The sequence below is a fragment of the Mesocricetus auratus genome, unplaced genomic scaffold, assembly GCF_017639785.1.
Source record: "Mesocricetus auratus isolate SY011 unplaced genomic scaffold, BCM_Maur_2.0 Super-Scaffold_100676, whole genome shotgun sequence".
In the NCBI taxonomy this organism is placed as follows: domain Eukaryota; kingdom Metazoa; phylum Chordata; class Mammalia; order Rodentia; family Cricetidae; genus Mesocricetus; species Mesocricetus auratus.
The window spans coordinates 104033026-104049262 of NW_024429266.1; the positions used below are offsets into that span (position 1 = coordinate 104033026).

Genomic DNA, 16237 nt, shown 5'->3' on the forward strand with positions numbered 1-16237 from the left:
AGTCCATAATTACATTCCTAAAATAGGATGCATCCAATTAAATATCCTCCAATCATTTCTGAAAGTTAACTGTTCTTAAATTGTCTAGTTGTTCTAGTAACCAGTTGTCCTAAACATTGCACAATATCTGATCTTTGTACCTTCTTACTATAATATCAAGCCCATTTTTACTTAGTATATCCAGAGTCATATAATATATGGATTGTAGCTCTTCTTCTTTGGATGTGACTAGATAGGGTATCATCCATATTGAATAATATAAACCTGAGCTAGTTCATGCTCCTCTTAAATATTATTTTGGACTCTGTCCCATACTTCATCTAAAGTTCCTTCTACTAGGAACCAAGGATTATAATGACAAGAAACTTGCAAGGAGTTGAATAGTTGTGGTTTTAATGCTTGTGCTTCCCTTTTCTTTAAAAAATGATGCATAAGCCGGGCATTGGTGGCGCACGTCTTTAATCCCAGCACTTGGGAGGCAGAGGCAGGCAGATCTCTGTGAGTTCGAGGCCAGCCTGTTCTACAAGAGCTAGTTCCAGGACAGCCTCCAAAGCCACAGAGAAATCCTGTCTCGAAAAACCAAAAAAAAAAAAAAAAAAAAAAAGATTCATAAGCTTGACAAAGTCAAAGCCTTCTCTGGTTTCTGCACCAATATTGTCACTTACCTCCTTTTGCGAGGGTTCCCACTTTCCTTTTGTAGCTAGCTTCTGCTTCCTCTCAGGCTGTACTCATCATTGGTCTAGAGGGGAATCTGGAAGAATGGAGCTGATAAATGAAGCAGACTAAAGTCTCGCACAACAGACAACTTTATTCAGGGCCTAACACGCTTTATACTCTGAGGGTTAAGATGTTCATATGAATAACGTACTCATGACATCAAGCTGTATACAAGAAGGATAAGCCAGACATGGAAAACACATTTTTCCATACAGGCATAGGAAGGATAGTTTAAACATTTCATTGAGTAACAACAGCAAGCAATAATGAGTAATCTGAAGTAAACTCTTATCTGCTGCATCTGGGAGGAGCACACACACACAAATTCCAAGAACAATTTTGTGTTTTGAAGAAACTGAGGTCACAAGACTCCTGTCTTTATTTATTTTTGCGAGTGTTCTCCCATGCATTCAGAAATCTCCTCATACAATTCCACTCTCTGACCGTGTTCTGAGTATAATTTAGGTATATGTACCTAAATTACTTTTAAATTTGTAAAAAAATACACGAAGCACTTTTTACAAGTTTCTCCCACATGTATTTAAATACTACACACACATATACATACATACATACATACATATATTACATATATACCCATTTTTAAAAAGGACTTTCTCGGTCCAGGACAGCCTCCAAAACAATACAGAGAAACGCTGTCTCGAAAAACCAACCAACCAAACAAACAAACAAAAAAACAAAAGGGCGCTGGGCGTTGGTGGCGCACGCCTTTAATCCCAGGACTCGGGAGGCAGAGGCAGGTGGATCTCTGTGAGTTCGAGGCCAGCCTGGTCTACAAAGCGAGTTCCAGGACAGCTTCCAAGACAATAGAGAAACCCTGTCTCGAAAGACCAAAACAAACAAACAAACAAACAAAAAACAAAAAAACCCCCAAAAAACAAAAGGGCTTTTGCCAAGCTTTTTTTAGAATGAATAAATTATATATAAAAATATATAATGTATGCATTTCTTTGCCCTATTTGCATATCTGGTGCCTAAGGAAGCCAGAAGAGTGCATCAGATCTCTTGGATCTAGAATACAGGTAGTTCTGAACCATCCCATGTGGGTGCTAGGAACCAACCTTGGGTACCCTATAGCAGAAGTACTGAGACAAGTCTCCATTACCCAACTACGTCATTATAATTCAGAAGATGAAGATGTCCCATGACTCCTATCTTCTCTTACTTGGAGGTGATGAAAATCCCTGCTATACGGTCCTAAAATGACTCCATGATTTCTTTCCCTCTGTGAATGGACTCTACACATTGCTCCTTACTGTCATCCTTAACACACTTCTCTGGATGTGAGTGAAAACAATGAAGGGTTGAGTAGAGACGAGTCTCGTTGACGTTAGGAGACATTCCACAATGTGATGTATGCTACAGTTACTTAATTTGTTTTTTGAGATAGAATCCCCTATATGGCCATAAGTACCCTGGACATTACTATGTGGACTATGATAGCCTCAAACTCAGCAAGATCCATTTGCCTGTCTCCACAATGCACCACTATGCCCAGCTGGGATGCATTTATAAAATGACCTATCATTGAGTCAGAGACAAATAATATAAAATTTAAACAGTAAATCTTACTTTGTTGAAGTGACATGTGTTAGAATGTCATGATATATTAATTTCAATTGGCAAATCATTTCCCATGTTCTCAATATTTTGGTTATTTCCTTTGCTTTAATTTCATCTCCTCAGAAATTTCTTACCAGTATGTAAGTACCTGTGCTGTGTTGTGCATGTGCCAGGCAGAGGACAACTTACAGGGGTGTGTTCTCTACTTCCTTTATGTCAGTACTAGAGATCAAACTGAGGTAGTCAAGTTTGGAAGCAAATGCCTTAAATAGGTAGGTGATTGACCTCACTGACCCTTATCTCAGTTTTAAAAATATTCATGTGTGTAGGTCGGTGGTGTGCATATGCCACATCCCAAGTGTAGTAATCAGAGAAAAATTGGTAAGAGTAATGTGTGTATCCCAGAGACTGAACTCAAGTAATCAGACTTAGCAGCAACCTTTAACCACTGAGACAATTCTCTGCCATTTGTGTTTCTGAGAAAGTGCTAGGAACAAACATTTAGTCCTTAGAATAAACTACCACACACACACACAAAATGGTAGGATAAATAACCATTGTCTTTGGTGACAATTTTTTTTAAGGATTAAAAAAATTTATTTATTTATCATGCATACACTGTTCTCCTTGGATGCCAGAACGGGGTACCAGATCTCATTATAGATGGTTGTGAGCCACCATGTAGTTTCTGGGAATTGAACTCAGGTCCTCTGGAAAAGCAGACGGTGCTCTTCTGAGTCATCTCTCTAGCCCTGACAATTCGTTTATAATTAAAAAAAAAAGATACAAGCCGGGCGTTGGTGGCGCACGCCTTTAATCCCAGCACTTGGGAAGCAGAGGCAGGCGGATCTCTGAGTTCGAGACCAGCCTGGACTAGCAAGCGAGTTCCAGGACAGCCTCCAAAGCAATACAGAGAAATCCTGTCTCGAAAAACCAAAAAAAAAAAAAAAAAAAAAAAAAAAGATACTGTTTGGCCGATGGAATGGTGCTACTACCCCCATTTGAGCACCAGTGAGACCATGCAAAGCTTTACTAAATTTTCTAGATTCATGGTGTGTCTCTCCAGGAATAATTCTTTATGTCTTTGAAGTAGATGTAACATAAAGAGGCATTACCACATTGGCATTTGTAGGATTTCTCATTATTCTTTGATATGCTTGAAGATTATCCTGACCTGCAAAGTTTTAGTGCATCAATTACACTCAGGGTTTTTCTCCAATATGAATTCTTTCATGTATTTGAAGGTTTCTGTGACTTGCAAAGGCTTTACCACATTGATTACAATTATATGGTTTGTCTCCACTGTGACTTCTTTCATGCCTTTGAAGATAAACAATATGTGCAAAGGCTTTACCACATTGATTACACACATAGGGTTTCTCTCCAGTATGAATAGTTTCATGTATTTTAAGATTACTGCGACTTACAAAGGCTTTACCACACTGATCACACACATAGGGTTTCTCTCCAGTATGACTCCTTTCGTGTGTTTGAAGATTGCGGCGACTGGCAAAGGCTTTACCACAGTGAGTGCATACATAGGGTTTGTCCCCAGTATGAGTTCTTTCATGTGTTTGAAGATTACTGCGACTTGCAAATGTTTTACCACACTGACTACATTCATAGGGTTTCTCGCCAGTATGACTTCTGAAATGTTTTTGAAGACGATTGAATTGGGTAAAGCCTTTACCACACTGAGTACATTTAAATGGTTTATCTCTAGTATGACTTCTTTCATGCCTTTGAAGATAAATGATATGTGCAAAGACTTTACCACACTGATTACATCCATAGGGTTTCACTCCTGTATGAGTACTTTCATGTATTTTAAGATTACTACGACATGCAAAGGCTTTACCACATTGATTACATACATAGGGCTTGTCTCCAGTATGAATTTTTTCATGATTTCGAAGACTAGTGAAATGTGCAAAAGCTTTACCACACTGATCACATACATAGGGTTTCTCTCCAGTATGAATCCTTTCATGTGTTTGAAGATTACGGTGACTTACAAAGGCTTTACCACAGTGAGTGCATACATAGGGTTTGTCCCCAGTATGAGTTCTTTCATGTGTTTGAAGATTACTGCGACTTGCAAATGTTTTACCACACTGACTGCATTCATAGGGTTTCTCGCCAGTATGGTTTTTGAAATGTTTCTGAAGACAATTGGATTGTGTAAAGCCTTTACCACACTGATTACATTCATATGGTTTGTATCCAGTATGACTTCTTTTATGTCTTTGTAGATAAATGACATGTGCAAAGGCTTTACCACATTGATTGCATTCATAGGGTTTCACTTTTGTATGAGCACTTTCATGTATTTTAAGATTACTACGACATGCAAAGGCTTTACCACATTGATTACATGCATAGGGCTTGTCTCCAGTATGAATTTTTTCATGATTTCGAAGACTAGTGAAATGTGCAAAGGCTTTACCACACTGATTACATCTATATGGTTTCACTCCTGTATGAGTCCTTTCATGTATTTGAAGATTACGGCAACTTACAAAGGCTTTACCACATTGATTACATACATAGGGCTTGTCTCCAGTATGAGTTCTTTCATGTGTTTGAAGATTACTGTGACTTGCAAAGGCTTTACCACAGTGATTACATTTATAGGGTTTCTCTCCAGTATGATTTTTGAAATGTTTCTGAAGACGATTGAATTGTGTAAAGCCTTTACCACATTGATTACATCCATATGGTTTGTATCCAGTATGACTTTTTTCATGCCTTTGAAGATAAATGTTATGTGCAAAGGCTTTACCACATTGACTGCATTTATAGGGTTTCACTCCTGTATGAGCACTTTCATGTATTTTAAGATTGCTACGACAGGCAAAAGCTTTACCACATTGATTACATACATAGGGTTTCTCTCCAGTATGAGTTTTTTCATGGTTTCGAAGACTAGTTAAATGTACAAAGGCTTTACCACATTGATCACATATATAGGGTTTCTCTCCAGTATGAATTCTTTCATGTACTTTAAGATTATGGCGATTTACAAAGGCTTTACAACATTGAACACACATGTAGGGTTTCTCTCCAGTATGGATTCTTTCATGTATTTTGAGATTATGGCTACTTGCAAAGGCTTTACCACAGTGATTACATTTACATGGTTGCTCATTAGTATGAGTTCTATGTACTTGAAAGCAAATGTGATGTGCAAAGCCTTTTCCACATTGATTATATTTGTAGGGTTCTATTTCCACATGATTTCTTTGATGTAATTGTAAAGAGGAATCAAATCTAAAGTCTTCCTCATGTTGATTACATTCAAAGAGATCCTCTTTATGATGGGTTCTTTTGTGTGTCTGAAGATACCTGTGATGGTTAAAGCCTTTAGTAGATGACTCACATTTGTCACTTATATTTCCCATATGAATTTTATCACATTTTTGAACAGAACTGGAAGAACTCAGTATTTTACCATACTGATTGTATGCATAGCATTTTTCTATACCGGGAGTCACACTCCACATGCAAAGTGAACCAATACAGACAGAAGAATTCTCACATTCCTTGTACTCACAAGGCTCTTTTACATTGTGAGTTTGTTGATGTATTCCCAGTGTAGTTGGATAACCAATTAACCGCAAGTTTGTATCACATTCACCGCGTCTACTCATAGTGGGGACTACTACATATCTTCTAACAGTTGTAGGAGAGAGAGAGGTACATTGCTTCTTTTCATATCCCTTATGTTCACATGGTTTGTATCCAGAGGGACAGATGAAATACCTATTAAAGGAAGAATAACAAAAAAAAAAAAAAAAGGATTTCACACTGCATTCACATAGTTTAACTTTTGCTCTCCATAAAGATGTGGTATAGGGATTAAGGTTTTTCCACCACAAAACCCTTCCTGATCTTTATAAAGTGACCCCCCAACTAAACTTTAGAAAGTCTTTATAAGTATATGAGAAACACTAGATTTACTATGGACTTCTTGCTTATAAAAGGTTTCAGACAATACATTGATTCCCCCAAACAATGTATATGCCTATATGATACTTAAATACAAGGGATGGACAGTTCTACAAAAAGGATCTCATGGGGCTATGATTAAAATAGTGTCATGTGTTAACACATTGTTTCCTGTCTTCTTTCTTAGATGAATGTCTTGGAAACACGGATCACCTACCTGACACTGAGATACATTCACACTATTAATTAATTCTAGAAAAAGGCTTCATCTAGCTTCTTGTACATGATTCCAGTTTTTAGTCTCTGTCATGTAACTAGGAATTAAGTTTTTGTACTCTGGATGTACATAACAAATAACTACAAACTACCCAGGACAATTTTGAGGTGACCAGCTGAAATGACTCAGCTTCACAGACTACTCTAGCCAGGACTTGAGACAAGCCCTGCACTTTCCCATTATGCAGAGACTGAAAAACAAACAATAGTTATCTCTCCCAGGACTTGACAATTTATCTAAGTTTTTCTTTTCAGGATTCCCTACAGATGCCCTTGCCCCTAGATAGCAGGAAGTACATTGAAGAATACAACACCTACATTCCCAAGAGGTTGGGTGAGTGATTTTTGATCATTTAGTGCCTTATGGATATTTGTCATTGTTTAGGAGGGTTGGTTACAACTTGTCATTCCTAATGATCAGGAAAATAGATGAACAAAGAAGATTTAGATTCAGAGTTCTTGTTTAAAAGAAAAAGATATAGAAATAGGATAAAAAGGTAGATTACTGAATCTACTTTTTTTGTTTGTTTGTTTTTTTGAGACAGGGTTTCTCTGTGTAGCTTTAGAGCCCATCCTCGAACTTGCTCTGTAGACCAGGCTGGCCTCAAACTCACAGAGATCAGCCTGCCTCTGCCTCCCGAGTACTGGGCTTAAAGGTGAGTGCCACCAATGCCTGGCCTGAATCTACTTTTAAGTCAAAAGAGCAACTATTAGTTTTAAATATTTTACATTGGCTTGGATATTTGTTTATTGATACAAAATTGGGATTATTTTGTTATAACATACTGTACATCCATTTCTAATCTTGTTCAAGGTATTGTATGTATACAGATCATTTAACAATGTAATGTAAATTTTTAGCCCTTGAAAGTTATTACTACCAACTGCTTAGGATAAAAAGAAATGCAGGTTAGTAATTAGCCACCTATTACAAGTGAACTTGTAGGTACATTAGATATGTTTTCAAGGTCAAACAGATATATTTTAGAAAGGAAGGTCATCTTCAAACACTCCAGAGAGCTACAGAATATGGTATTTAAGATGTTTCATAACATAGGTTCTTTTCTTTTTTATGATGAGACATGTTTGCTCCTGGAAGGACCAATCTACTTCAGAGAAGATGATGGGCATCAAAGAACCCCACATGGAGCTTACTTTCTTTGTGGCAAACGTTATCCACTGGGCAAGAAGGTGCTCATACCTCGACTGCTGACAATATGCTGTCCTAATTGGATAAGGACACACATACACACACACACCGGACTGCCAAACTTTGCAAAGACAAGGTAGTATATCCTTTCAGAATATCCTGCTTCACAAAAGTCTGTCAGATATGCTAGGCTTTTAGGTCAAAGATGGATGCCCCAACGTTGCAGAGGAACCTTGGGTGACTGTCTAGACAGCCAGGTGTTTCTGTCATTTATGTTTTCGGAAGTCCCTTGTTTGCACTTCCGCTTACTCAAGTAATATTATTTTCTTCTCAGGTCTCTAATGGATTTGAAGACTAGACCGTTACAGTTTTCTTTGTTGCCAGATTCAGAAAAGGGATTCACTAAAGAGGTGTAATGTGTGTAAGGTTGAGAGACATAAGAAGCATAAGAAGATAGTTTTGGTAATGTAAGGTACAATAGAAAGTGAATTAGTACAACCTTTTGGAATCACCAAGATAGGATAGATATGGAGTATTTTCTCTGAATTTGTCAATTGCTAACGAACTAGACATTGTTGATATATTTATTGCCTTTATATATATTATATATAGTTATTGTACTTATTGTACATAGTTTTTCTTATAGTAGTTTTAACCTTTTTAAATTTTTAAATAAAAAGGGGGGGGATGTGGTGACATCTTGTTTATACTCTAACAAAGAAAGCTTTCCTGAAAATCACAGGGTGGTGCTAGCCACTAGTTAGCCATAGAGATCTGTACAGACAGACAGGAATTGATATGGCTAGGCAGAGAGAGTAGTTTGTAAGAATTTAATAATTATCATAAAGTTGTGTTTATTTTCAGTGTTGCCTTTCCTTAATGCTTCAGAGAACAATGAAATTTCTTCAGAGGTACTTATGTATCAGCTTGCATAAGAAAATTACCTTTCGTGTCTTCTAGAACTTTGACAATGTTCTTCAATATTCTGATCTTCCCATTTGTAGCCTAAAATACAGTACCAGAAAATGTATGTGATATTTTACTAGAAATTAGGCAAAAAGTCACTACTTTGTTGAACCTGAGAACCATCCTAGATTACATTCTTTCTTTCTTTTTTTTTTTTTTTCGAGACAGGGCTTCTCTGTGGCTTTGGAGTCTGTCCTGGAACCAGTTCTTGTAAACCAGGCTGGTCTTGAACTCACAGAGATCCACCTGCCTCTGCCTCCCGAGTGCTGGGATTAAAGGCTGCGCCGCCAACACCCAGCATATTCTTCCTTTTTCATAGCTGAAATTTCACGAGAACATCAATGATCAAGAAATGCTTGTCCTAGCTCGTGGACCTCACAGACTCTAGACCATCAGCTGTGGAGCCTGCATGTGACCAAACCTCTGCATGTGGGTGACAGTCGTGTAGCCTGGTGTGTTTGAGGGACCCTGGCAGTGGGACCGGGATCTACCCTTGGTGCATGAGCTGGCTTCTTGAGCCCATTCCCTATGGAGGGATGACTTGTTCAACTTTGATGCAGGGGAGAAGGGCTCGCTCCTGACTCAACTTAATGTGCCAGGCTTCGCTGCCTCCCCGTGGGAGGCCTTACCCTTTCAGAGGAGTGCAAATGTGGTGGATTTGGGAGCAGCTGGGATGGGGGGAGCAGGAGGACTGGTGGGAAGGGGAACTGTGGTTGGTATGCATGATGAATAAAAAAATTAAAAAAGAAATGCTTGTCGCCTTATTGTAAAGTTCACATTCCTACCTATAGAAGTGAGATTCCAATAGGTCTCCAGCATCACATCTTTGTAGAGACTCTTCTGGGAAGGATCCAGCAAAGCCCACTCTTCATGAGTGAAGTTCACATGCACATCCTCATAGGTCACTGTGTCCTAAAGTATCCCATAGTGTACATAAGAGAAACAGTGAGACTGCGTTGCAAAAGTGCACTTCATTGAGAATATATTTACATAATTTTGTGTACTCCATACATTTATTTCATGTCACAGAATTTCAAATGCAGTCACCAAGTCATTTTAGAAGGAAAAAGAAAAGGAGATGGTCCCTCCCGTCTCTGTGCCCACTGAATGGGATATGGGATTGCAAGACAAATGACTAACAGATATACAGAGAGGCATGCAAACAGAGCAACACTATCAAGTATACATCAGCAGAACACTGTTGAAATTCCCAACTTAAAAAAAAGAATGAACAAGATGTGGTGGTACACACATTTAATCCCAAAATTCAGAGGCAGAAACAATCAATCTCTGTGATTTTGAGGCCAGCCTGATTTATATAGAAATTTCCAGGACAGAGGTACATAGTGAGACCCTGTCTCCAACCAACCAACCAACCAACCACAGAAGCCACTCAAGGGCTCAATAAAAATTCCTCCAAAGACTCAAACGTTCAGTCCAGTTCTGTATCCATCTTTCAGAAAGCTGCAGTTACCCACTTTAAACTGTAAGACTAATATGAGATTCCTATGAATGAATGAAATTATAATAAGTTACTGATTGACATATCAAAAAGTTCTCAAAAAATTAGTAAAAATAATGTTGAATAAAAAAATTTGAGTGCTGACTGGTGGTGGTGCACACCTTTAATCCCAGCACTCGGGAGGCAGAGGCAGGTGGATATCTGTGAGTTTGAGGCCAGCCTGGTCTATGGTGAGAGTTCCAGGGAAACCTCCAAAGGAAAACAGAGAAACCCTGTCTTGAAAAGCAAAACAAAACAAAACAAACCATCCAAAAAACAAGATAAAATGATAGATGGAGTGTAAAGGTAGCTGCCAGTTAGGATGTGTTGCTTTTGCAGACAACCTCAATCCCCACTCAGAGTCTCACAACCATTTGTAGCTTCAGATTAACTGGAGACAACATGCTCTTCTGACTTCAGTCAAAACCAGGCTCACATGTGGTTCATATTCATATATATAGGCAAAAGACTCAAGCACATTAAAAAAAAAAACTTGCAGGGTGGGTGGGTGGTAGTACTCACCTTTAATCCCAGCACTCGGGAGGCTGGGAGTTTGAGGCCAGACTCGTCCACAGTGAGAGTTTCAGGACAGCTAAGGTTGTTAATATAGTGAGACCCTCTCTCAGGAAACCAAAAAAAAGAAGGAAGAAAAAAATTTAAAAAAATATAGGAAGGTAGGGAGAATGTTACCACCTGTAATCCAAAGTACACTGGTTAGTTTTATGCAAGCTTCATACAGGTTAGTTATCTGAGAGGGGGAGACTCAACTGAGGAAATGCTACCATAGGACCCACCTGTAGGCAAACTGTGGGGCATTTTCTTAGTGACTGACAGAGAGGGCCCAGCCCCCTGCGGGCAATGCCATCCCTGGGCTGGTGCTGGGTTCTGTAAGAAAGCAGCTGAGCAAGCCATGGGGAGCGAGCCAGCAAGCAGCACCCTCCATGGCCTCTGCATCAGCTCCTGCCTCCAGGTTCCTGCCCTGTTTCACTTCCTGTCCTGACTTCCTTTGATGCATAGTGATACAAGCGTAAGTTCTTGTCTTCACTTCCTTCAAAGATGAAGAACCACATGCAAGTGTAAGGCAAATGAGCGGCTTCCTCTGACAGCTTGCTGTTTGGTCATGGTGTTTCACCGCAGTGATGGAAACCTTAAGTAAGAAGCAATGAGTCAGGAGACGCAGGTTACATTATGAATATGCACCGTCCTGGAGAAGGGATGATGCCCTCTGCCAACGACGCAAAGTTAAGTCGTGAGTAAAGGACAGCACAAGACAATTGCTTGACAGGAACAGAAGCCAAATCCACGGCCGAACATATAAAGTAAAAATATCAGGCCAGGCCGGGCGGTGGTGGCGCAGCCTTTAATCCCAGCACTCGGGAGGCAGAGGCAGGCGGATCTCTGTGAGTTCAAGACCAGCCTGGTCTACAGAGCGAGTTCCAGGACAGCCTCCAAAGCCACAGAGAAACCCTGTCTCGAAAAACCAAAAATACAAAACAAAACAAAACAAAACAAAAAAAAAACCAATCAGGCCAGAAAAATGCCTTTGCTAGGAAAAACAATTACTCAGTTTATTTTATATTACTTAGGGATGGCGTCTGCAATGGTGGTGATGGCTGCATGGGAAGGAAGGTTGCTCAATTCCAACCACCACAAACATATAAAGATGACACAGTGTGGAGAACATATAAACACTCAAAGCCTATCCCCAGAGGATAATTCCTCCAGAAACGCTCCTCCTCCTAAAGGTTCCATAAGCACCCTAACGGAAGCCACAAACCAGAGACAAAGTCATCCTACATGGGAGGTTTTTAATTCAACCCACCACATTTTCACACATCATGAGACTCACAGTCAACCCATAATGCAAAATGAAGTCTAACTTCAAAGATTCCCATGTTCTGTAACAGTCCTAACACAGTTTGAGTGTCCAAAGTTTCTACTGACATTGAAAGCAATCTCTTGACTGTGACATCTTATAAAATCAAAACACTATAACTACCCAAAATGCAATAGCATAGAATACACATTTCCTTTCCAAAGAAATAAGGAAATATTGGACCAAGGCAAGTCTGAACCACTGTTGGGCAAACACCAAATCCTGCAGTTCTGTTATCAGGCACCAGGCTTTAGTTTCAAAGGCTTAGATGGCTGTGCCTCTCTGCGGCTTCTTACACATTTTACTCTTGGCTAATTTCACTCTGTACATGCAGCTATTCATGGCAGGTGTCTCAAAATGCAAACAAGACTTCATCATCATGGATTCATGCCATGAAAACTCATGGTCTCCTCACTGAGGCCATGGTTCTGCCGAATAGATGGCTGCAACAGTGCTGAGCTGAAAGTCTACAAGAATTAATGAACTTTAGATTTTGCTTCTATCGTCTTTCAAGAAAAAGTAGCACATAGATGATACCAGCACATGGGATTCCAGCTTTGGAACAGCAGCAGCAGGTTTTGTATGAAGTTGGTTTCTAGGACTAGGAATCACCTTCCTTTTCCTTCCATAGTTAAAAGCTTACCACACCTTTTCTATATGGCCCTAATTTCCCCAGTAATTGCCACCTCTGTTTCGGCACATGGCATCCTTCTGAAACTACCTACATCTTTGCCCTGCTTGTTGCTCTTTTTCACTGTGGATCTGTATGAATCATCAATAATAACCATGCCAGAGACTGTTTTGTGAAGAAATCGGCACATTACTCTTTCATACAAGATGGGCAGAATACAGGCAGATAATATGTTAAAACATTACTCAAACAAAATGTCTCAGGGACTGTCCTATTCCTGTGAAGAAACAGGACTCTTATAAAGGAACATTTTTTAATCTGGAGTTTTATTACAGTGACAGAGGATTAGTCCACTGTCCTCATGAAAAGATGCATCAGGGTAGGCAGACTGACAGTTACATCCTGATACACAGGCAGGAGGCAGAAAAAAAACACTTGTTTTGGCGAGGGTTTTTGAAAACTCAAATCCCACCCACAGTGACATCCTAATAAACAAGGCCACACCTAGTCCCACAAGGGCATGCCTCCTAATGTTACATCAAGCATGTGAGCATAAGAGCCTGAGGCTGTCGAGCACAATATAAACTATGAAAGAACACAACCTAAGTAGGAAGAGCTCTAGAGGGAAAGACAGAAAGAAATTGATGGAAACAGAGAGGAGGCAGGTCTGTCTCTCTTTTTCTTTCTTCTCTCTCCCCTCCATTCTCCCAACAAACTTCCTTCCTAGGTAAGTTTTGCCTGATGCATTGTTTGTCCCCTGCCATGGGATCTGCCAAGGTTCCCCTCGTGCCACAAATCAACAGTAGTGGTAGTGATCTTATTCTTGCTGTTGGGATTAACACTGTTTCTGCTTGAGAGAATTCTTTCCTGTGTTACTAGGCCATTGGTACCATTCCCTCTTATAGTCACCCTGACCTCACTAAAATGCCATATTAAAGAAAAGGGTGTAACACTTCACATTTAAACTTTGGGCAGTGTGGATCTCACCAGACCTGGTACCCTGTGGATGGGCTCATCTTCTCAGGGAACTGAACTAACTTTGAGTAGAAAGCAACCCTGGGCTGTGTACCAATGTGGCTTGTGATCTCATCATGATAGAAGCAGCCATGTGATTTGGCTGTCATCTTTTCTAATGGTTTCAGTTAAAAAAATTAAATACCATGTGACTTCTTGGTTACTGCAACTGCATGGCAAAATCCAAAATGGTGACACCCATAAACTTGGTGTTGCTGAGCCTTCAGGGCATTAACCCACTTATACCAATAAGGTAGCATTGGGCTTCCATGGTGTGTTTGTGTATTTCTGACACATTGTTTGCTGGATGTATTTACTGGCTTAGACAGGGGAGTAAGGAATTTCCTTAGCCACATGCCTCCAACGCTAGCCAGGAATTCAAAGTTCTCAATTCTTTGTAATGGTAAGACTTAATTCTCTGTAATGGTAAGACTTGGAAGACTCATGCAACTTTGCATCAACCTAGAGCCAGTCTTGGGAAAATACACATCCCAAGAGAATCAAGAGAATCGTTGGCAGGATGCTAGACAGGCTGCTGCCAGTGAGCAGCTAGGACAGTTGGAGGCTGTAGACACAGGCTGCGCTGGGTTCCAATACCTCATGTCCTGCTCCCGACCCTGTCTGGGAACGTCCACACCTGTTGTTTTCCAAAGACACTGGGCTCTTCTGCTCCACTTTGACGTCCACACTTGATGTCCTGGGAACCCACGCTGTACTTTCATTTTCTGTGTTCTTTGAAATAAACAAGCTTTAGGAAAAGAACATCCTAATACTATCTCATTATTAGTTAATTTAGATTTTTTTTGGTGCCCTATAGTCACTAAACTATGAATACTTAATCCCATATTGCATATGATAAACTATACCGTACCTTTTCTAACTAGGCTGTCTGACTTACAAAAAGTCATCTCTAAAAGGGGAATTCAGTCTGAGTCATTTCATGTTCAACTTCTATTTAGATTGAGAATATGCAGGATTATATTGAGAAACATGACAGAGATTGACAGACTGTAAATTTGGAGAGCAGGAAAACCCCATTCAATGAATTCAAAACATTGTCAAGTCTACCAAAAGGAGGGTCAATCCAGATTTCAAAGGAAACCACAGTTTGCCAAGCAAGGCTTTGACTCATCCTCATATTGATGGACAAGTGGTACAAAAGGTTGTAGGAGACTGAGGGTCCTCTCAAGCCCCGTGACACCTGAGGATCAGTTGTACTATTGGTCTTGACAGTAAGTAAGAAAGATTACTTTGGCCACTAGCATAGTCTTCAGCACTCAGGAGGAAAGTTTCACCAAAGAATAATGGAAATGGTAACAACCAAAGAATCACACTCCACAGACCTTAAGTGCAAGTCTACAGGAGATGTTACGTAGACAAATCCATCTCACTAATATTTTCCTCATGATAAAAAGATGTTGCCCAGCCGGGCGTTGGTGGCGCACGCCTTTAGTCCCAGCACTCGGGAGGCAGAGGCAGGCGGATCTCTGTGAGTTCGAGGCCAGCCTGGTCTACAAAGTGAGTTCCAGGACAGCCTCCAAAGATACAGAGAAACCCTGTCTCGAAAAACCAAAAAAAAAAAAAAAAAAAAGATGTTGCCCAGATGTGAGACATTAGGTGCACACTGAAGCACCTGCCTACAGCCAAGGTAGACCAGCCAGTATTGTTTTCCCATAAATATGACGTGATGACGCCACACGGGAAGCACATCATGCTGACTTTTAGCTCATACAAGACCTATCAAAGGGCTTGAAAGCTGACGGTGTGCTCACATTAACCTTAGAGGTCAATAGAAAACCAGGAGTCTAATGGGAGGGGCTCTCGTGAGCCAATCAAGACAGCCTAATGTACTCTGGGCACTTTAATCCCTTCAAAACACCAGCCAAGGCCCTCCTTTCCTCTCTGCATCTGACAGTTAGGATGTGACAGAGAACCCTGGTGGGGTGCCTCAATACTGCCATCCGTCCAGCCAGAACAGTTGTCTCTCCAGTCTTCTTCAGAGAGGTGAGATAAGAGCAGGAGGTAGAAATTGGCCAGGGTTAGGGTAAAAAGTCCTCAAACAAAAGGAATCATTAGCTTCCTTGAAAAAAAAGCAAGAAGCGTCATTGGAACTCTTAGCAGTTTCATTTTTACCAGAGGTTAATGAAGCCAAAAGCGTCTTGGGAGCTGTGATGTCTGATCTAAGTGATTCTAGAAAGGAGCAAAGTTAAAGGTGGTAATGAGGGCCTGCTAATAGAGAAGCCCTGTGGTCAAGGAAACAGAGTCTCTGGCTGTGTGAAGGTCTAAAATTCAATGGGGACAAGTCAGTGCCTCCACCTAGAAACCCCTTAGAGCAGGAACTGAGGCCATACTAATGAAACATGCAACAATTAAATTCACGTGCTGGGGGTATGCCATGGCAGTGTCTAATCAGCTAATACTAGGCAGGTACAGTGGGCTGGTGAGATGGTTCAGCCTTTAAAGGCTAGGCTCACAACCAAAAATCCAACAGGTATACTCTCTTCCCCCGAAGTTTCTTATCCAGAGACAGGACAGAAGGCACGCACCTCAGTGAGTTTGAAGGGAAGGGTGCTT

The 16237-nt window shown here is 40.3% G+C and overlaps 2 protein-coding genes across 19 annotated transcripts in view; one reads left to right on the forward strand and one right to left on the reverse strand.

Moving 5' to 3' along the window:
• Ankrd24 (ankyrin repeat domain 24) overlaps window positions 1-9388 on the forward strand; it is a 32375-nt gene extending 22987 nt beyond the window's left edge. For 4 of the 7 annotated variants that reach the window (XR_005873916.1, XR_005873912.1, XR_005873914.1 and 1 more), the window contains 3 exons: window positions 6781-6859; window positions 7606-7811; window positions 8961-9387. The gene's annotated coding sequence lies outside the window, so the exon portion shown is untranslated. Of the gene's footprint in view, window positions 1-6780; window positions 7812-8960 lie in introns of those variants that run through there. The other 3 variants (XR_005873913.1, XR_005873911.1, XR_005873910.1) reach the window with 2 other exon arrangements.
• The window catches only part of LOC101834311 (zinc finger protein 665-like), a 135354-nt gene continuing 122344 nt past the window's right edge, over window positions 3228-16237 (reverse strand). For 2 of the 12 annotated variants that reach the window (XM_040738002.1, XM_040737999.1), the window contains exons 2-6: window positions 14261-14395; window positions 10665-10763; window positions 9427-9553; window positions 8620-8680; window positions 3228-6063 (exon numbers count right to left, since the gene is read on the reverse strand). In XM_040738002.1, coding sequence (XP_040593936.1) covers window positions 3504-6063; window positions 8620-8680; window positions 9427-9553; window positions 10665-10763; window positions 14261-14395 — 2982 coding nt within the window. In that variant the 3' untranslated portion in view covers window positions 3228-3503. Of the gene's footprint in view, window positions 6064-8491; window positions 8681-9426; window positions 9554-10664; window positions 11547-14260; window positions 15168-16237 lie in introns of those variants that run through there. The other 10 variants (XM_040738004.1, XM_040738003.1, XM_040738009.1 and 7 more) reach the window with 8 other exon arrangements.